General features: G+C 38.7%; 1 protein-coding gene across 1 annotated transcript in view; it reads left to right on the forward strand.

Annotated features, from left to right (window-relative positions):
• Positions 1-22655, forward strand: part of EHBP1 (EH domain binding protein 1) — a 210696-nt gene that overhangs the window by 118366 nt on the left and 69675 nt on the right. Inside the window, exons 11-14 of the mRNA XM_017726681.1 lie at positions 12034-12212; positions 12821-12869; positions 18926-19840; positions 21790-21933. Of these exons, the coding sequence (XP_017582170.1) occupies positions 12034-12212; positions 12821-12869; positions 18926-19840; positions 21790-21933 (1287 nt within the window). The remainder of the gene's footprint in view (positions 1-12033; positions 12213-12820; positions 12870-18925; positions 19841-21789; positions 21934-22655) is intronic.

Here is a 22655-nt window from a genome sequence, read left to right on the forward strand (position 1 = left end):
CAAAAGGCACTTGAAATGTAACGCTTTCTTCCATTTCTGGAAGCTCAAAGGCATAATTCCTCTTAAGGATTTTAATCCAATGGACAGTAATGTATTGGGGATCCAGTGATGTCATCTGCCTGTGACTGGGTGTTAGTGACAATTAATGCATGGATTAATGATTGGAACAGTGTTGAAAGACCAGGGAGTCATGAATCTGTGTCTCTGGTATTGCCTTAGAAATACAGACTCCAATCAGAAATGCCTATGGAGTTATCTGTTCAGGAAAGCCCATCAGGCCAGTATCTGGATCCGGTGCTCACGAGTATTGTGCACGCTACAGGTGTAATAGTGCATGCTGAAAACCCTGTCTGGTTCTTCACATCACCCTATTGTAGCAGTACCTTTCTTTTCTCTCTGAGCTTGTGACCTAATTATTTGTGCTGGTTTGGGCAAATTTGGAAATATATCCTCTGAGAGAAGGCAGGTTACAACCACCCCTCCCCCACCAGGTTTGGGAAAAAATAAATTTTCCTCGAAGGAAAGTGAAAGAGAAAAAAACTATTTATTTAGCAAACACACAGGAAAAGGATAATAATGCTAAATAATAAAACCTCTTGCTCTGCTGAGAGAAAACCTGGGAAAATTTCAGAGTCCTTCCGTAGTCTTTCTCTCTCCCTCCTTGGAGCTGGGATGGGGTGGTGGGCCCACATCCAGGGCCAAGGCCTCGGCACAAAGTCCTCCCGATGTATTCTGATGTTGAAACTGTCCAGCGGGGAAGAAGGGAAAAATCGGAGTCCCAGGAAAACAAAGTTCAACTCTCCGGAGGAAAAGGAGCTGAAAGCTGGCTGTAAAGAAAGCAAGCTGAGTGTTTCCTTCCTCTCCTGCCACTGCTGTTAGAAGCAAGAGGAGTCTGTATCTCTCTGTGTCCTCGAAACATGAAAACAAAACTGCAAAACTGCTTTGAAGAGTTTGCTCAGTTTTTTTCTCTTCCCCCTCTCAGGCTCAGTTTAAAGGCATAGAAAGGCACAGAATTAATTTCTGGGCATAGAACAGTGATATGGGATACAACATTATAAAGTCACCCCAAGACAGCTTGGAATAATCCTTGTAACATATGATCTGCAAAATTTGTTCCTCGAAGTTGAAATCAGCATTTTGTCTCAAAGCTTTTAATATTACAATATTTGCTGTATAATGTTTTGCTCAAAGTGTTTATTTTTTATTTATCTCACAGGGTGGTTTTTTTCTTTAGGGAATTTAAACCAAGAGGGAAAAAAAAGTTGATGAGCAAATTCTATAGTTCCAAATATCAAGCTAATTTTTAAAATGTTAATATAAATACTACATCGAACTAGTGAAAAAAAGCTATCTCTGTGGACAGTGTACTAATATTTAACTCAAAATTTTATGGAGTAGATCCTAGGGATCATTTAGGAGTTTCACATGTGTTAAAAAAAAATGAAACCCAGAAGATCTGACTGCTGTGCATTGCTGTAACACCCCTGGAACGTGGCTAACGCCCAATTACTGCATGCTTAGACTTGGATGGGAATTACAATTGAGCTGTAAAATATTTTGACAGTTTCCAACTGTTGTGTGGTTATTAGCCAGGCATCATAAGAGAATGAAATACAGTGATTTGATTAGGTTTGTATCACGATCTGCTTAAACAAGGACTTTCAACATAAACATGTAGTGTAAAGTGTTAATCAGAGGCAGTATTTAATTATTAGCAGCTTTTCTTGAGTTCTGCAGGAGAGAATTCCTCTCTCCCAAAGATTTTAATTTCTTAAATGAGACTTGCCATACCTTTATGCTTCAGCTTTTCATTTACAAGCTTTTACTTGTTGAGTGCTAAAAGCATAACCACACCAAATTTAATTTGTCGCATGAAAATTGTGTGTATTTTTCAAGAGGATAGATTTGACAGTGTTGAAGCTAGAAAAGCTTGTGTTAATTACATATTATAAAACAAAAAGGATATTTTAATTTAACATGTATTTCTCCTTTTAGCTGAACAAGTCCTAGCAATTAGCAAATTTGAATAGTGTAAGAATTCCTGGAAAAATATATGTTAAGCCAAGTGGCACTTGAATTGCTGTTACTTTTACATGTATTTTTATTTTGAAATGAAACTAATAAAGCAAAAATATTCAAACTGCATGCAAATTAAGCTCCAGATTGTGCCAGTCCTGTTATGTTCATTAAGCTATTGAATCCTTGAGTAGTGGCTGTTATTCCATGGGGACTATTCACAGAATAAGGTACTATTCAGAGAGGTAAAGATAACAATCTGCCTTCACACTGCTTAAATAATGCTCATTCTGTTGGGCAACTAAAGCAAGAATATTCAAGCCTGTCATTCCTTCATTTTTCACTTGCTTTATTATGTAATGGTTTTTTTGTTTTCTGTGTTGTTTATGAATGGTGCTTGAGAGTGTAGCATTCTGTTTCTGGTAGAGAAGGATTTTTCAAGTGTTATCATCCTGTTTTTTCTTTAAAAATCCCTCTAAGGAAATCTTTGTTTCTCAGTTCAGTCTGTGACATCTCTGCTGTGGCTGAGACCTGAATCCAGCTGATTTGGTTTCCAGTGTTGCTTACGTGTTACTGTTTGCCTAAATACCTCATTTCACCCCACTGTAATTGGTGGGATTTTTTCTGACTGTTGTCCTGGGTTTGACCTGAACTCTTACCTCGTGGATGACAAAACCTTCCTAATGTATCCCAGATTTTAAAGTGACTTTGTGACTGTGTGGAAGTGTGCTGACTGGGAGAGAGCCTTCCTCTCTGGTAGTCCTCATGAGGAGCAGTTGAAGTGGTGGGGCTGTACTCAGTAACAGTCTCCTAAACAACTGAAAGAGTTGTAAACTGCACAGTTTTTCATTTGGAGAGTTGTTAGTGGTTATTGAATTTCCCATGTATTCAGATAGCTGTGTGCCAGGAAAAAAAAAGCAAAGTGTGCTGTGCTTTGCAAGGAGATCTGATTAACATAGGGGAATTGGTGCATGAGTTACTTATGGAACGAATAATATCAGGACCTCCACGCTAGGGTTAATTTTTAAAATGGGAAGTGAGGGAGTTTTGGTGAGTGATGTGAACCAAGGGGCCAGTGTGAAGTGTTGCTTGGTGGGAATTAGGGGGTTTCCAGCTTGATTCCTGTGCTGCCAGAGCATGGAAGGAAGCTCTGCCAGGCTCCTGCTCCCTGATGGCAGCAGCCCATCGGGTGAGCTGGAGGTAAGAGACACAGAGAATGTCGGTCTGAAGCACATCCAAAAGATCATTTGGTCTTTCTACTTGGACAAAGCTCAAGTTCTCCTTTACAAAATGAGAGACTTCTGCAACCTGTTGTTAAAGACTTCCAGTAATGAAACATCCATGGCTTTCCCAGGCAGTCTTGAGTGCTTCATTATACTGTCCTATAGATTGCTCCTTCTGGTGTCTGACCTGTTGCACCTAAAGCCTATAACTTTGTTTTGGTAAACACTGGTATGGGGGTCAAGGAGCTTTCTTTCTTCTTTGGAATTTTATATGCTTGAAGACTTACCATGTTACTTTTCCTTTGTAATTTTTTCATAACATTAATGACCTAAATGGGCTCCAGCTTTCTTCATGCTTTTTTTTTTTTTCCCCTGATCTTTCTTTGGGCTCATCTTCCTTACACTCTGCATCAGGGGAAACTGAACATAAAATTTTTGTTGCGGTTTTGTTGATGCTGAGTGGAGTGGGAGAGGCAATATGTGTCTTGCAAGATTTATTCCTGTCTGTACATCTCAGTACTAATGTTTGTCTTTTTCACAACAACCTGATGTTGTTGACTTTTATGTTCAGCTTGAATAGACTGTTTCCCCCACATCTTTTTGTGAAGAACTGTTACCTAACCAGTTCTTCCTCATCCTGCATTTATGTAAATGATTACTCCTTCCTATGTTTCACTTGTACCTATCGAATTTCATACTGTTTTTTTCAGAACTTTACTCCTTTTTATGTGATTGGAGTTCTTCTAGTGCATTCAATATTCATACCAGCTTCTTGTCTAGTGCATCATTCACCTTCCTAATTCAGATTTTCACTGAACCTAAGAAATACTCCTGCAGAACCCCTTTTAATACGTAATTCCAAGAATCATTTAAAACTAGTCTTGGATATAGTTTTCCAGCCTGTTTTGCACCTATATGAGTCTCATTAAGGCTCTGTTTTCCATGCTTCCTTATGAGGGCATCTTGAAAGACAACTAAAAGAGCTTAGCTACATCTGTAATCTGTTATTTGATGCTTCTCTGCTCCCTGCTTCCCTCTTGTAGAAGGAACTCGGACTGCTAGTCATGATTTGTTGACGACAAATTAATGTTTATTGCTTGTATTCTTTTAACTTTCATATGCTAAGAAGGACCTTAATTATTTGTTCCTCCTCTTTTTCATTTGCTTGTCTGCATTCTTGCTATTTGTCCTTCTTAGGCATTTAAAGACTAGAAGAAAATGTAGTCTATTCCTACTCTTCTAATATTCTCCCCTGTGTTCAAGTTTCTAAACTGACCATTCATTTCAGATGTTGTTTCATGTTGGTTCTTCCAGTACCTTAGGATTACATTAAATGTGTTCAGCTGATCTGAAAGCATCTGGCTTATCTAAGCTGTTTCCACACGGGGCTGAAATCTGACCTTTCTGTGTCTGTATCAGTAATGCAAGTCTCCAACTTCCGTCTGATTTGTAGAATAAAGACAGATGTGGAAAAACAGTACTAAGCATTTCAGATGTCTCCCCATCATCTACGGACAGCTTCTCCTTACCACTGAGGGGGGGAAGCAATACTTTTGTTAATCTCCATCTTGTGATTGTTTACATAGAGTCAGCTGCTGATGCAGTAGTTTATCGAGGCAAAAACTTGTTTCCATTAAATTCTCATTTATCTATAGCTGTCCTAAGGAGCTTCAAGAATATCCATCTTTATGCCTGGTGCAGGCTCATGGATACCAGCACCTCAGGCAGGATTGTAAAATACACTGATTTTATTTCCACTGTCACCCAAGAGGTGTACTATGGCCTTCAGAGGAACTATGACATCAATACCAGGCTTAAAAATACCGAGTGCCCTAAGCACACCCAAAGAGAGATTGTTTTCCTTTGTTACTGCAATACCTGCACAAATCTGACATCTCTGTTGTGTTCTCAAGTATTTAAAACGAAGATTTCTCATAGGTAAAGGCTAATGCTTCCATAAATCTGCCTATGGTTGGGCATTAATGTAAATGATGCAGTAGATTTACAAAATAGGTGACTATAAAGTTCTGAGCAATGTCACCTTAGTGAGCCAACATCAGAAGGTTGCCTGAAAAAACCATGTCTGTTGAAATGTTCAGAAGAGTGGGATAATGACTTGTGTTTATTTAATGGCTCTGTCAAAAGAAATTCCTGCAAAAGCAACAAGAGTTCACTGTTTTTAGGAAGAATTGGCAGTGACTCTCATTTTTAGTTTGCCTTGTGCTTTCTTTTAGAAGAGATTCTTGTGACCTTTTCTGACAAGCTCTAACACTTCCATTGTTTGCTGCAGGCCTTTGAAATGTGGCAGAGATAGCCTTGGGCCCAGGGAGGTGCGTTTTGCTAGTTCAGTTCACATTTAACAAAGTTAAAAGCTTTGAAAATTGCTATTCCTCATCTGTGGTTTAAGTTGCTTAATTCTGGCAACCTGCCCAAAACCCTGAACGTTCCCATTGTGGCAGAGAGCCAGGGATTGTGAACCAGCAGCATCCTGGTAGCTCATCTGGGCTTCCAGCACAGATTACATGAGAGCAGAGCCTTCAGCCCACATGCCACCGGGACAACTGGAGGAAGGAAGGTGGACACAAGGAAACTGCCTGTCTTCTGAGAGCAGAAAAATGAGGCCCCGTCCCTGCATGTCATCTGTTCATACTGTTACATTACAAATACGTGTAATCATCAGAGACTGAGCTCCGTGTTCGTTTCTGCTTAATGGTATGAGTTACATACCTTTTCTTGGGTTTTTTTAATTGAAAACAACGGCGTTCAAGACAATTACACGACCTCAGGGAAGAGAAGCTAGGTGAGCCTCAGCCAATCCCTTTTTAATAGTTCAGTCTGAGAAGGAGATCACTGTAACTTTTTTCCTGGTTGTACTGACCATCAGGTGAAATTACTTCTGCATAAGTAACCAATTCATTATGTTGTCTCAGATTTGTTTCTCTTTTCCCAGTTCATTAACATAATCTTCTCCTTGCAATTAGCTAATAAATTTAGAGCTTCTCAGTCTGGTGAAGCAGCTGCCCACACTCCTGTGCGGTCCTGTTCTTCTGTGCTAAGAACATCCACAGGGGAGGTTGTCATCTGGAAATAAATCGTCTGTCTTGCTCTTAATTGATTGCCATGAGCAGACAGCCTTGTGTCCTGTTGCGCAAGCGAGGCAATTGTCCAGCAGTTGATGTGTTGTGACTTTTGGTTCTGAAGGTTTAGAGTTTAGTTCTGAATTCTTGGGTTCTTTCATCCTTTTAAATCCCTGACAATGAAAACCAAACAAAACCCTAAAAGACTCGGCTAAGAAAATGTTACTTCATTACTAGACAAAGTAAAAGGCAAAAGGAGGCTACCAGATAATTACAAAAATTACAAAATTAAGTACTTAGAAGTAGCCTTTTTTACTGCAGTCTCTCCCATCTTTGTGCACTGGATGCCTGTAGGTTATATAGATGTGCACATTTCAATTGTATGGTCACATACTGTAATTTTCTACCAGACCACTTCCTTGGTGCTTAGAGTAAAAGTAACCAGAAGCAGCCATCTGCAGGTTTGCTTTCCTTTCTTTGCCCAGGAATGGTTTGGAAAAGCTCTTTCCAGACTCCTGGCCATCAAAATATATAACAAGCAACTGAAAACCCTTTCGCATGAAATCATTAGACCTGCTTGACCAACTGATAACTTGAGGTGTGTCCCAAGGATTTCACCTTCCTCTTCACCTTGCCACATTCAAATATGAGAGCATCGTGTCAGCTCAGGCGGATGTCTAAATGTTGGGTTGTGATTGAACATGGACCGGTTTGGTTGTGCCAAAATTAAACCTGTAAAATGATAAGCAGTTAAAAGCTTATGCCTAAGGCTTTTGAGATAAAAGTTTATATTTTATTGCATATCCACATTAGCTGTAGGCAGAATCAGAAGAGTGAGGAAGGCGAAGTTGTAAGATGTCTGCTGCTGATGAAACCTGGAGGTTACCTAAATGCTTGTTATTAATCATATATAGGAAGTAAATTCAGTGAATCTGTAACTTGTGACCATCAGCTGGGTTTTCGTATCTCCTTCATTTTTAGGGACAGTAGGAACCACAGACATTTTGCACCATGCAGATAGAGAGCACAGAGTTAAAGAATGTACTCCTAAATGGATAAGTTTGTGTATCAGAGTAACAGAACAGCAGAACTAACATTTCTTTCTAGGAAATGTGTATTTTCTAATACATGCATGATCTTCCCTTACTAGAAGCAAAGAGCAATGTCACTTGTAATTTGATATGTCACTAAATTGCAATCTTATGGTGACCTGCTATGTAAAAAATGCCTAACTACCCTAAGTAAAGAACATCTCAGCACAATTGGGTCATGAGGATGTTTTTTCCATGTTTGGAGTAGAACAGAAAGCTGTTCTATCCTATCTTTGCAGACTCTTTCCATATTGTATTTGATATTCCTGACACTAGTAAAATCATCTTTTTACTTAGGTCCAGACTGTCCCACAGCCCAGAATAAACAAAATTGAATTCATGTTGGACATATACAGACCTTGCCAAAGGCACAAATTCTATTAAATGAGCCATATTCAATTTCTAATACTTCCGGGCTAATGGGACATTCCTATGGGTGAAGTCCTGTGTTGTTTGAAAAAAAAATTCTATAGTATCATTTTGAGGATATCAAAGTATCCATTTGACTGAAATGTATTTGGTGTATTGTTTCTACTGCACCTTTATACAGCTTTTCAGACTGTTCAGTTCAGCTGAATTTCCTATGCTTCTTCTACATCCAGCCACATGCTGCACATTTTCCCTCACCTACTTGTGCCTTACTCTCATTTACCTTATCTTGCATTTTAATGGTTGCACAATTTCGAGTGAGCTCAGACAGTGTCGTGGTTTTGATAGGGGTACGGGAAAATCCCTTTTGTTTTGCTCAGTCAAATAAGTTAGAGGCCAGTGTCTGTACTTGCCTCTTGAGGGAAAAAAACTTGTTTGTTCATTGTTTGTAGGTCTTCCCTATTCTGACTTCCAGCCCTATCTCAATCTTAGCTTCCTCTCCTGCAGTTAATTACCAATCCTGGGTGTTGTCTCAGCTCCTTTCCTCTTCTAGGAGTTGTGTTCATTAATATAAAACTCAAACCACATAAGTCTTCCACCCGGATTACAAAACTTTTTTTCCCCCTTACTCCTCTCAGCGTCTTTCTCTTCTGGGCTTCAACACTGCCTCTTGCTTTCTTTAAACACCTCTACCTCCATGCAAGCCATCTACAAGCCCTTGAGGTCCTCAGACTGAGCCCCTACAGTCTTCATGCTGGCTGCTCTCTGTGTCACTGTCCCATAGCCTCATGTTCTCATCACAGTTCCAGTCTTGGTTTTCTTCTCCTGAGTGTTGGGCTGTGTGTCAGAAATGCAGCTCAACTCTTGCTCTGTGAGCCATCTCTGTGCCTGGTGCTGCGTTCCTCAGAGCAGCAGAACAACTATTTGAATATTTTCAAGCGCCGGGATGCAGCCTAATACTTTAAGCTATTGTCCTCTTGTTAGCGTAGAGTAATGGTCTGATGGGATAATCTCCCAAGAGAAAAAATACATATACTATAAAACATATTAACTGAGCTTCCAGGATGTGTAAAAAGAAGAATAGAGACTTCAGTGCTTTTGTTGCATGTGAAACGAAGATATCCTGAAGCCAGTGCTGACTCCAGCTGATAAATCCATCCACATGATGCTGCATTTAGATCAGAGCTACCATGTGAGGGACCAGCCCTGGAACCTCTGCGCTTGCTGTGCGGTTGCTCCACAGCTGGACAGAAGCCAGTTGTGTTAGATTCCATAACCTGTTGATGAGTGAGCAGCTCTGGCAATCTGGTGTGGATATCTCGGGCTTTTTAGTGGCATTTCCAGCCGAGTTTGCAGGGACTTTGGCTTTTGAGCTCAGAAAACCAAGTCATGACTGCTGGGTCATTTAGAAGAATTGTGTAGTCAGTACTTAAAAGAATGATATAAGAAAAAGGTTATTAAATTTTCATTTTATCTGATTAGTTCCTACCAGTCATGTAGAGCAAATACATGCTAGAAATAGGCACTTGGTAGTAACTGTGTTTGCACCAAGCCAGTAATTAATATGTCCAACATACAAATATAAAAAAAAAATGTTTTGCCTAATGATTTTTCACACACACAAAAAACAAACTCAAAACTAACATTCATTAACTCCTCTGAAGGCATGTCAAGTGCTCACACACAGTTCTGCCTTTACTCATGTATTTCCATTGTGTCTGGAGATGAATGCTTTTATCGTAGATTAAACAACGAAAGCTTTGACGCAGGTGGTGATTAGGAGCATAACATTGTCATAGTATTAACTGCACCTTTATCAAAAAAACCGTGGACTAATAAGTGTGGAAGGAAAACCTTATACAATTTCTGCTTTATCAGGTAAGAGAAGAGAAAATTGTGCATGTTATGCACATTATGCACGTCCTAAATCTTCCGTATTCTGGATAAAGTGCTTTTAGAAAATCTAATGTAAGTGGAAAGACAAATATGGAAAAAAACCTCCAGCTTAAATACAGATTTTCAAGGAAGTGTAGTCCATGTTTTTAAACATCGATAATTTTTAAATAAAATGTAAAATTCTGCTAAATGTATTGTTTTAATATCTTAGGATTTCCTTTTGTAAAGCCTGGTTTTAAATTCAGTTACATCTTCAGTTTGTTAGATAAGTAATTAAAGCATTTAAATGGCAATGTTGCCTAAGGCAATTTCAGAGTTAACCAGAAAGCATTTAGGTGGTGACTGGAAAATTTAACATTTTCATAGAGAGTTTCAGCAACAAGTATTAAGACTTTATAATTAGCATTTAATATATCTGATAAGTAGTGCTCTATGATTTGAAGAAATAGCTTTGTACGTTAAAAATTTGTTAAAATATCATCTTTCCACAATGTGCTATTTTAGTTATTTTCTCTCAGTAGTGTTATTTCCATATAGATAACTTACAATAGCAAATGTATTTTAAGTAATGTCACACCTTATATTTGAGGCCAGTGGTTTAGTTACTGGGTTTTGCTTCAAGTTGTTAAAAAAAAAAGGCAAAAACATCATCTTAATTACTTCACTGAATCGGGAGTACCTGTCTGGCAGCTCCTATGCAATATTTTTTTCTCTGATTGAAATCTTGTGCATGGTAAAGTTTATAATTTATTGCTGCTTTTCCTTCCCTATTCTGTACATCCCTGTTAAAGCTGTTAATTCAGTGTATTTAGAGATATTTGTCTCATCGTTAATGGATTTGTTCATGCTGATTTGAATCACTGACAGGATTACAAACCGTAAGCACTTTATAACAAGTTATTTTGTACATATGATGTAGTATTAAAAAAAATTCTCAGCAAGGTATACCTTATGCACTTTCTTTATGAGTTAGCAGTGCTTCTGCCTGGTGAGAAGGTAGTGTGTTTATACAACAACGTTTTAGGGCTGATTGTGACAGTAAATGAAAAATTACTTCCCTGGCTCTGTACGGGATTTTTTTCCCCCAGAAGCAGTGAAAACAAATGAGTTGATAGCAGCTAATTGCTGAGCACTGACAGGCTTCAGTCAAGGGGGGGCATCGTTGGTCTTTCACAAATAGACAATAACAAGTAAATCCATTTGACCATAAACTTAAGTGGCTGTGATATAGTAAATTACCTGCTCCTAATTTGTCTTAATTTGGGAACTCTCTAGCTCTAAAGTGCATCAAGAGCTTGTTTGTTGTGTATATATATGCTTTTAATTCTATTACATTGAAAAAATAGGGGATCTCAGTTCTTTCAGTATAATTCAGATGTAGGATTTGCATCAGTCACATTCTGCCTGTTCGATTAGATCTAAGAAGTTTTTAAAGTGACAGTATTTTTCTAGGGAAATAAGTGTGTATGTCTTGAAAACATCTGCTGCAATCAGTTTGCTGAATTTGAGGAACAGTGGATAGGCTGACAAATGCCAAATGCCTGAAGTATTCTATTTTATTTCTTGGTTTATGCCTACAAAAATATTACTAAAAGGGTCAAAATAACCTTTTTGGAAATGGTCGTTATTAGCTAATGACACTTGTTAGAAACCACCCTCACAAGGGTCAAAATAACTTTTTTGGAAATGGTCGTTATTAGCTAATGATGGTCTAATGGTCATTAGCTAATGACACTTGTTAGAAACCACCCTCTAATAACAATTTTCGTCCGAAATTCCTTTTCCATGTAGAAAAGCTAAAGCCTGGAAGAGGCGGCTCTTCGGGTATGTACTTGCCTCTTGGAAATGGTTGTTCAGAAACACGGTGCCATAATTACCTTTATGCAATTGCTCACTGGCACAGAAAGAGCACCAAAAACTGTCCTCTGGAGCCTGTACCAGAGGAATCCATCAGTCCTATATCGTGACTTCGATCGTGAAGGGGCTTGTGGGGACGCTTTTCCATGGCTGCATTTTTTGGGAAGTGTTTTCAAGGCTGTGTGTCACGGGCTGTGCAGGACTGTGCTGTAAGTGTTTCAGCGTGGGTGTTTCCACTGGTACAATTCTTGGCCTCTTCTCCTGTGTAGATCTGGAATCCTGTATATCTGCATCCTTGGGAGACAAGTGCCTAGGGCAACAACTGTAGATAATAACTTGCGATTTGTGTCTTTTGCAAGTTACAGTCATTGTAAACTGACAGCTGTGAAGGACCTAAACTCACATCAAAGGATACAGATCATCTAGTTAGGTCAATTAATGTTAATTCTCGTCTTCCATTAAATTCTTTTATCTTCTCTCTTTTTCTTTTCTTTTTTTTTCCAGCCAAGCCCAATACCAAGTCCTGTTTTGGGGAGAAAGCCAAACGCTAGTCAGTCATTGCTCGTGTGGTGCAAAGAAGTTACAAAAAACTATAGGGGAGTGAAAATCACCAATTTTACCACGTCGTGGAGAAATGGCTTATCCTTTTGTGCAATATTACATCACTTTAGACCAGACCTAATGTAAGTTGTATACTCTCTGCCTGCATAAGCTAACTCTCATAGAAATACTGAACAATTTTTAAACTTAAAAATCAAACACCAGTGCGTTTCAGCATTGAACTGTTTTCACCCTTTCCTTTCTAAGAAACTAGGTTTATGAATGCTCAAACTTTGTGACCTCTTTGCTCTCCCTTGTTGCATAAACAATTATTTCTCCCCTCTCTGTGATTTGTTTTTCTTCTTCTTAATCTTATACAAAGAACTGACTTCAAGATGATTATGAGAATTGCACCAGTGTTGAAATGAGATGAGAGGAATAAGCTCTTTGTATGCTGACAAGGACGGATTACCTCCTGGTAAATTTGGTTGTCAAGGCTGGCCTCTAGTCCCTGCCTTAACTTCTTTTTTAGATGGAGAGCTTCAGGCAATGAAACATGTAATCGGTGTTTATTTATTTATTTATTTATTCCTTTAATTTTCCACACTATTAGTTTTGTTGATTGAATTGCTGTGAAATTGCTAGTTACTGTATGATATTATTGTATGTCAAATTTTTAGATTTAGTTTGTTTTAAAACTGCTGCTTTTATCAAATACTGTATATACCCACTGTGCCATTTTCTCCCTCAGTGACTACAAGTCCCTGAATCCTCAAGATATTAAAGAGAACAACAAAAAGGTAAGAACTGCCAGGCAAAAAAAAAAAGAAAAAAGAAAAAAGAAAAACACATAGCTTCAATTTTGACTTCACTGCAGGTTTTTATTAATTTTGGGGAAGTGCAGTTGTTTTGTAAGGCCATAACTGCGGCTCACAGAAGGTATTCGGCCTCCCGCGGTTCAAATCGGATGCATTATTGACTCAAGTTTGTCATGGTTTTAACATTCACAACAAGTGCGAGGCTGGCATTAGAGTTTAATATCTGTATGGCCTACATTAACTGTGAAGGCAGAGGAGGGGCCTGGCCAGCCTTCTGTGAGCACTGCTCGGATTTTTCCAATCAGCCACGTAATTAAAAAAATGAAAAACATAACTGCTCTTGGACTGTGGTACACAAGGCTTCTCTTGCTGTTGTTTTAACAAGGCTCTGGGAACTGGGCATGGTTGATGTTGCTTTGATGGTGATGGTTATATTTTTAAAGATGAAATTTTACACCTACTCTTGCACTCCATCAGCTGAATAAAGTGGTGTGCACAACATGGGAGGTTTAGGATAAAAGGTGTTGAGATACTACTTTACAAATAAATTAAATGCTAGCAACATAGTTAATAGCCTTGTGCTGTGCAACTATTTTAAACCACTCTTTGTAGGTGCAAGATGTAAAAAATTTCTCTGGAAGAAGCAGGAATGAAGACTTTTTATTTCTGCTCACTATTTTAGACAAGTTACAAGCTTCAGTTGGGCCCTAGGGACATGTTTAGAAATTACAATTTTTATGTGAGTCACTGATGATAAAATTGTTCCTGAAGATCATCTGAAAATTGTTTTTAAGTATCTGCCTTCTTAATGCTGTGATTTTCTTTGTATACTGCTTTAAAAGGCACTAAATTTAACTGGGATGAAGGTATAAAAATAGACTTTGAATAAATTAACCAAGTTTAGTATTATATAGCAAACATATCTACAATCTAGTATTATTTACTTACGTGGAATTTCTGAAAGTGCTTTATTAAAATTCATTTTGTTTATATTTTAATGTGCCTGCACACTTATGTGTTAGGCAGGGAGTTACTTGTCTTTAATTTAGTACTTAAGTATTATAAATAATGAAATATCTCTGAGCTGCTCCTATCTAATGAGTATTTGGCTGATGATTTTTTTTTTATTAAAATATGAGGACTTATAATGACCTAAGTGGATTATCTGTGACATCACAGTATTTTCTGTGACCATATGTTTTTTGTATTTCAAGTTTTGTTGAGCGTCTGGCCTAATTAAGCCAGATTATAAAAAAGAAAGAAGAGATTATTAATTAAAAATGTTAGCAGTATGATCGGTCGTCTTTTCTTTGTGAAACTGTGATGGCAAACAGTGAACTTTTTTAGCCTGTCTTTCTAAAAGAATATAGTTCCCAGAACTGAAGAAATAGTGATTGTTGTTATTGTGCACTTTTTTTCTTTCATCACTTGGCCGGCCTTTGCCTGACAGCTACACTGAGTATCTCAGTTGCTTCCTGCAGATTTATTTCCTGGTCTCACACAGTTCTGCCAGATAACCCCGTGTGCCCTTGGTTGGAGTGAATGCAGCACTGCCAACAATGGCTGCCTAGAAATTCCATGCAGATATGTAACACATTTGACAATGATTCCTCCTGACCAATTAAAATAACATCTTTGGATGAATAGGATGATTGTCTTTGTCTGAAGCAGCTCTTTTTTTTCCGTTTTTTTCTCTTTTTTTTTCTTTTTTTTTTTCTTTTAACATTTTTCTGCCTCCCCCCTTCTCCCCAGAAGGGAAACCAGAGATTAAAGGTTAACCCATAAGAGTGTATTTTCCAGAAGTGCAGGGCCTTGTTTGTATTTTAATAAAAAAAGAGAAGGAATCTTTAGAGACAACTGTTTCAGTGCAAATACTGAGTGTAATTACAGATGGAAATGCACTCTTACAAAAGGCACATCATTGGAGGTTCTTTATAACACACACCCACCACTTGCCAGTTTGGTGCTGCCACTGATGCTGAATAAAAAAGGGTATGTACCTGTGACATCTGATCTTGGCCAATATGTCAGTGTGTTACAGAGTTGGGAAATGATTGGAATATTGCCTGTGGTGATTGTGCTGATGGATCCCAATTGATGTCTGTCAATCAGCTTGTCAGTAAGTTTTTAAAAAAGAAAAAACTTCATTGGGAGATAGGTAAATAGGCTTAGTGCCCTGAGTATACATACATTAAAAAAAAAAAAAATCCCAAACAGCTACTACATTGGCATCAGTCCGAATTGGAAGGTATTTTTGGTGCACATTGCAAATTCAAATTTCTGTCAGCAACAAAAGAGAAACCAGGATTACCTTTGAGAAAATTACAAACACTACAGGGATACTTGCCCAGCTGGTCCAAAAAGTTGTGCTTCTACTTAAATCTCAGATATCCATATTGCCTTCCCAGTAGCGTTAGAGAGCTAATTTGATTTAATATGTCCGTTTGATTATTATTAAATAATAATTAAATTAAAAATAATACAAAATTTATTAAACTTACAGCATACTGGCACTATAGTTCCTTATCAACAATAGAAATATTTCATGTTGCTACTACGTGTCCTGCACTTTAAAAATATAAGTTACTAAACAAGACTTCGGCTGGTTCTTTGACAGGGTGAAGGAATGAGAAGTAGAAGGGCACAACAGTATGGTTCTAATAATGAATTTCTGGTTTTAATTATTGTTTAGAGAAGCTTGTTTCATTTGAGAGATTTTCTTGTGGGAATATCTTCTGGAGGTTCAATTAGCACTTTCAATTTTTATGATGTTTTTTTCTCCCCTCAGTTCTTTGCCATTTCTAACAAAATTCTCAATACATTTGAATTCAAGTGATCATCTTAATAAAATATTCCATTTTTGAAAGGAATCTTTTTAAATTATACATTTAAATACAAGAATTCAGGGGTAGTATTGAGTCAAAATGGAAAATATTCCTTACCTTGAAGCTGGAGTCATGTTTTTATAATAGGTGTTCATGCTTACCTCTACAATTTGATTCCACAAAGTCATAAGCACATATCTAATTGCGTGTGTAGGAGGTGCTTGTTGGCATCAGTAGGATCATGTAGAAGCAGAGTTAAACGTGCAGAGAAATAAACATTTGCAAAAATCGAGGCTGTTATGCCTCTGTTTAACAGAAATAATTTGACTTGGAAAATTGACTCTGTTAATACCATGTTACAAACTGTTAGAAATATGATGCATTTAGAAATATGCTGGAATATCAAGAAGCTCCCAGCTTTTCTAGTAGTGAAGGAAAACCCATCACATGCTGCTGTATGGACAAATCCAGAACAAACATTTGCTATTTCTAGAGCTACTGTCTGTAGAACATTGGCATGCCAGGGTACTTTGAAAGGAGAGAAGCAAAAATGTGTGTGAGAGTGAGAGGGGATGGGAAATAGGTATCAGGCATCAGTGGGAAATAACTGTGTTTAATCCCAGGCATCACCAGAAGAACTGAGCAGCCAAAAAAAAAGGGATTGCAGCCGTACTGAGACTATCCATCAATCCGAATTCAATCCTGCTGTAGTGTTACTTTTCAGCAAGTACCTTTCCAGACAACTCTGAAACACTGTCCCCGCCTTCATTTTACAGACCCTGGGAGATACTCATAGAATTTAGTTTTATTAGCATATAAATAAGAAATTGAAATTATAAAAGGAGTTTAGGTCAAGTCATGTCTATGGGCTTTGGCTGCCCTGGACTGCTGTGCCTGTCCTTAAGTCCTTTCAATCTTCAGATGGTAATTCCCACTACCTGCAGTGTGGGGTAACAAGTTATTTATGCCACTGAATCAGCACTGACCCACTTAGCAAACAACACATCCTGGTGTTACCTTTAGTCTACAGACAACATGGGTGGCTTGCTACACGTTCATGCCCAGCCTGGTTTCTGCTGTCGTATGAGCATTCATCATTCCTGGTATCTGCCATGCCTTAGGCTGCCCACCCAAATCCCTGCACTGCTCTCCCTTAACTCGCTGTTCTGTGTGCTCCTCGTGTCTGTTCAGTTCCACCCATCTTGTCTCCCTCTCCTCCATAGCCAGCCTGATCCTGCTCCTCCAGCTCTGTTTCCCAAGACCATGTAAATGACAGCTGTCCCTCTTCTACCATCTGAGTTGCTTCCATTCCCTCCCACCGATCATTTTGCTGCTGTTCTGCTCCATCTGGAGTTTTGTATCAGCAAATACATAAGTCATGTTTGCTGCTGCTACTCCTATATCTAAGCACAGCTCTGTATTTATAAATGGCATAACAATCTCTCATAATAATAAACTGTCTCAAGAAATACCACACCAGAGACCATCAATGATTTTAGGCCCAATCATTTTGCATGGGGAAAGCCAGAAGAGCTTAAAAATAAATTATTCAGACCATTTCTATGTCTTATAATATTTCTATTATTTGTTATTATGGCATAAAAATTACTTCACCTAAAATGCTTTGGGAAGTTATACCTGAGCATGAGGTATACATACAGAATTTCAGGAAGATAAATTCCAGCTTTTAGAAGCAGAGTTTGAAAAGAGCTGAAATGAAAACTATTTGACCCTTGAGTAGGGAATGACATTGCAAGGAGAAGGAGAGAGCCTCCTTTTGTCAAAGCAAACAAAATATCCAGGTCTGCTGAGAGTAGGCCAGCCCAGCCCCATGTTCTGTCTCACTGTTGAATACCTACTAATACGAAAGCCAAGAGAATTTTTAAAACCCCATAATTGATTTCTTTCTTTTTTTCCTCCATTCTTTAAAAACTAAAGAAATTAAAACTAAAGAAAAAATGTAAAGTGGAAGAGTTGAAGCCAGAAGCCAGTGATGTGTGTTACTCTTTCCTTGTGAAAGGACAGTCTTCTCATCCATGTCTTAAATTTAGCATCTGCTTTTGTTCAAAATAGTGTAGGATCAACTGTGAACATTGTAAGCCCCTTCAGGAGACAGTGAAAAGGAGCTGCAGGATTCCTGGGGGAGGAAAAGCCCACATGCTTTAACTGAGTGCATCTATGCTAACAGGAGGCCTTTTAAAGGCTTCCTTGAAACACAATATTGTCTTCCAAGGTTAATCCAGGATAGTAATAATTAATTGTAAATTGAGAAACAGCTTTAATTCTTCAAAACTAGAAAAACCTGATGCACCAAGCCCACTCACTTAAAGGGCCAGCAGTAAGAAGACAATGTGGCCTCACAAAGTGGGAGGCTTGCAACTGTTGGGCCTTTAGAAATGAAAGTGAAATGGGAATGATTTTCACTCTCTCTTTCTTATAAATTTACCATCAACAAATGTTTTTAAAATGCATTTGCTTGATGGATTAATGTGATTTATGTCTAGTGTCAAGTAATCTGTGGTGGTGTTCTTTTTGGCTATCTGGACATAGTTTTTCATCAGCAGAAATCACTGCAATTACATGACCAACAGAAGGCAGAAGGTTGATCATCAGTGATAAAGCTCAAGATGGATTAGTGTCGTGTTTCTTATATCTTTGTTCCTTATCTTAAAAAGCCATCTTGAGTTCCTTTTTTTTTCTGGTCCAACTCTTAGACTTTTTTTGTTTGCTTGTTTCCTGCTACTTGAGTGAGAACCATTTAAAATACTGGTAGGTTTTCTTAGTGCAGAAAGAAAGGCTTTCAAGCTGCAGTTTCATGAATAGCTGTTTACTCATAGAAGTGTCATCATTTTGAGTAACCAAAGATTTTAGTATAATATGGCATTGAAGTATGCTAAAAATATTTAAAACAATGCCATTTGAGTGTTTTTGCTGGTTACCTTCTCTCAATTTGCTTTGCTGTGAAGGTACCTTGGGAGATATGTAGAAACCATGAGGAAAAATCAACGAGCTGGGTGTTGGATGGTGCACCAAAAAGTAGTAATGATTAAAATCAAAAATAAGAAGTAATAGAGTCAGAGCCATATTCTTCCTGTAATATTGGATGTGTTTTAGGCTTGCTTATTTTGACTGAAACTTTCACTTGCATTCTTGAGATGCTGTGATACGTAAGAAGCTGCCACACTGTGATCTTTACTTTTTCTGTCTTTAAAGGCATACGACGGGTTTGCCAGTTTGGGAATATCACGATTGCTGGAGCCTTCAGACATGGTTTTGTTAGCCATCCCTGACAAACTCACTGTTATGACCTATCTCTATCAGATAAGGGCACATTTCTGCGGCCAGGAATTGAACGTGGTTCAGATAGAGGAGAACAGCAGTAAAAGCACATACAAAGTGGGGAACTACGAAACGGACACAAACAGTTCTGTTGACCAGGAAAAGTTCTACGCGGAGCTGAATGACCTGAACCGGGAGCCCGAGCTGCACCCACCGGACAGTGGTTTGGCAGACTTTGCCTCTCAGGATGACTCTGTGTTTGTAAACGACAGCGGTGTTGGTGAATCTGAGAGTGAGCATCAGACTCCTGATGACCATTTGAGCCCAAGCACAGCTTCCCCTTCTTCACGCAGGACTCGAAGTGACACGGATCCACAGAAATCCCAGCAGAGCTCTGGAAGGACTTCTGCGTCTGAAGAAATTGGGAAGTGTAGCAGTACAGACACAACACAAGTGCAGCCTGTGTTGGGAAGGAAGAAATTGCTGATAACTGACACTTTAGACTTCAGTGACTTAGCACATGTCAGTGATCAAAAAGAGGATATGTCTCCCACAGTTGCTTGTGAAGATAACAACAAGAAGAGACACCAGAGCTTAGACAGTACCCCTGGTTTCTCAGAGCAAGAAAAGCTGGGATGGATAGGATCCACAGAGAGCACAAGAGCAGATCCCAGTTCACCTGTCACAAAACCAAGTTTATCTCCTACTTCTAAGCCTGGATACTCCTATAATATGGATACAGATCTTGCGAAGAAACCACATGCTTCTCCGAGGCAAGCAGAATCTGATTCTGACAGTGATGCCAGAACAGCTGTAAATCATGCAGATCAAACTGCCAAAACAGCCCAGGTAAGACATTTATGTCTGTGAGTTAGGATGGAGGTGCTGTTTAAGTTCTTTCTCTGTGTTTGTAATTTACACCAAATCTTCGGCATAAATGGCGAGGTGAGCAGTGTATTTTTTTGGGGGGGCAATAAATATTTTGCCTGAGAAGTAGGTGGTGCTGAAAAACAGTCATTACATGAGAAACTAATTTATAGAAATTGTCCCACTGGTGATCTTTCCAATCTCTCTTCCATTAAAGAAAGTTGTGTTCTCAGCTATCTCAGAGATGGTTCCAAAACTCTTGCCACTGTCTGTGGCAACACATTTCCTCCGAGTGTTGTGTACTGAAGCCAAAACTGGAAAAACATATCAATTCATTAGAAAACGTAAAGCTTTGAATACCTGAAAATTTACTAAAGATATTTCAAAATCTTGTCTGGGAAACCACAGAGTCTTGTGAACATAGCCAGGATGGTGAGGTAGAAACTCCAGACTGCTAAATTGTGCTGCTTTCCATTGAGTGGCCTAAGGCATGTTACTTCACCACAATATCATTTTCCTTTCTATAAAGATAACACTGTATGCCCACCTACCTTGCAGATTTATTGTGCAAATGGAAGTTGAGTATTATGTATGTGCTGAGTATTATCAATAAATCATATCATCATAAAAATATGTAAAACATGTTATCACCTCCATTTGAAAAAATGCCAAAGCAGGCTTATAATTTTACCCCTCTGAAGAGTTTTCTTGAGTTTGGGCTTTGTGCCATTAGCTCTGGTAAGAAAAGAATATATCCTGTCTTCTGGTAGTGTGAATTGCTTCAAATGTTTTTATGGATTTTTTCTGAGTAAGCACCATAAAGATTCATTTTATTGCAAGAGAAGCAGTCTGTAGATGGGTGATAATGGCCAAATATTGGTTCCAGAGCCAGCTAATTCCTTTCCTTTAATCAGTGAAGTCTTGTGAGGTTTCTCTTCTTCATCATTGTATCGTCATCATCATCTTTGTGTACTAGATGAGAAAGGAACAGCTTGGCCCATAAAGAATAGAAGAGCAGGAGGAGACAGGATTTGTTCTCTCTGAAAATTTTCATGGGCAAGGGTGTAACAGGCCAAGAAAAAGCAAGTGTTGGCTTTAAAGGTAGTTTTTTGTTGTTAATTATCTGTGCATTTGCACATGGTAATAAAATCTCAGATGTGAGGCTCCCTCTGAACCTACACCAGTTGTTGGTTAGAGTAAACCACCTCCATTTCCACATGGTTGCTGCAGTAGCACAACAGGCAACACCTGCCCAAGCTCTGGCTCCTGTAAAGGCATTTTCCCAGTCTTCACAGTTGACCTTGACTAAGAAGCCAGCCCTTGGGAGCATGTCTGTCTGGGAGCTGCTCATGTTCTCATGTTGCCTGTGCAGAACCCCCTTTTGCCATTTCTGCTCTGCAAATATACTCAATCCTGTGTATGAAGAAGGGATTTTCTTGTGGATATTCTTAAGTTCAGTAGAAGCAGATATTTTTGCAGGGTTTTTTGCCTTGTACCCAGCCTCTTTGTGTTCAATTTAAGTTGTAAGTGAGTGGTACCCATATAAGTAGCCAACAAAGCATTTTTGTTGTAGCCATATTTGCATACATATTAAAGTAAATAAGTAAACAACACAGCATGTTTGACATGGCTTCTGTGAACACAGTTGGGTTTTTCCACAGTTGCAGTTTAAAGGCATTAAATATTGATAGAAATTAAGTTTTAAGGGGAAGGAAAAGAACTCCTATTTACATTATAAAGGCCTATGACTTTTTTTTTTTACATTCTGATCATCTTTTCGTTTCTATAGAATGCTGTGTCACCTCATGAAGACATAATTCATGTGTCTCCTGACCCTTATTGTATAGGAAGGCCTCTGGCTATTAACTACTGTATAAATGTTCAGTACCCTGAGGCTGCCTTGCTGTTAATTATATTTCTTTGTTTTTAAGCAACGTATGTTGTCAAGACAGGAGGAACTTAAAGAACGAGCAAGAGTTCTGCTTGAGCAAGCAAGAAGAGATGCAGCTTTAAAGGCAGGGAATAAACAACTAACCAGTACCCTCATCCCAGCCCGCAATAAGCAGCTGAACGATGTAAGAATCATTGGCCAGTCTTGCAGTTTACAGAGTTAAAATGCATTGTATGTGCTGTTGGGGGGGGCATGTCCTTGCAGAACATTTCTTCTCTGTGTTTGATGTGTCATGTGTCCTTCATTCACTTTTAAAGCCTGTTTCTCCTGGTGTTATGGCCAACAGAAAGGTGTCTCCCACTTCCCTGGAAGCAGAAGTCTGGGAGCACCTTCTTTGATTGGCACTATAGTTTCTGGTGGGATGAAACTCAAAAGTTACTTGTTAAATGCTGGTGAAGTAATTTGTGCTATTTTGGGGTACTTCTCTTTCAGTTAATGTAAGTCATTTGCTTGAGCCTCTGATGTGAGCTCCTTGCTGCTTTAGAAGTGGTGTTGCAGTGGATGGAGCTCCTTGCATCAGTCTTGTAAAAGAGTTGATGGAACGATTCCACATAATCACCAAAGCTGATTATGCTGGTGAGGGGGGAAGTGGAGCTGGGGAATGAGCTCCAGTGTTGAAGCAGCTGTGGTTGCATCTCCAGTGGCTTCCATGGTGACCTGGAAGGATCCCTACTCTCTGGAGATAAAAGCTGATTAATTTTTATGCAAACTTTTGCAATGCTGGTTTTGTGATTCTAACTATTGCACATTAGAGACTGTACTGGCAACTGAGAATGTAAATGTAACTGTAAATGAAAAATAATGATACAGAGAAAGAAAATCTTTACAGGTTCCCACCTTTCAGAG

The sequence above is a fragment of the Corvus brachyrhynchos genome, unplaced genomic scaffold, assembly GCF_000691975.1.
Source record: "Corvus brachyrhynchos isolate BGI_N302 unplaced genomic scaffold, ASM69197v1 scaffold312, whole genome shotgun sequence".
NCBI lineage: Eukaryota > Metazoa > Chordata > Aves > Passeriformes > Corvidae > Corvus > Corvus brachyrhynchos.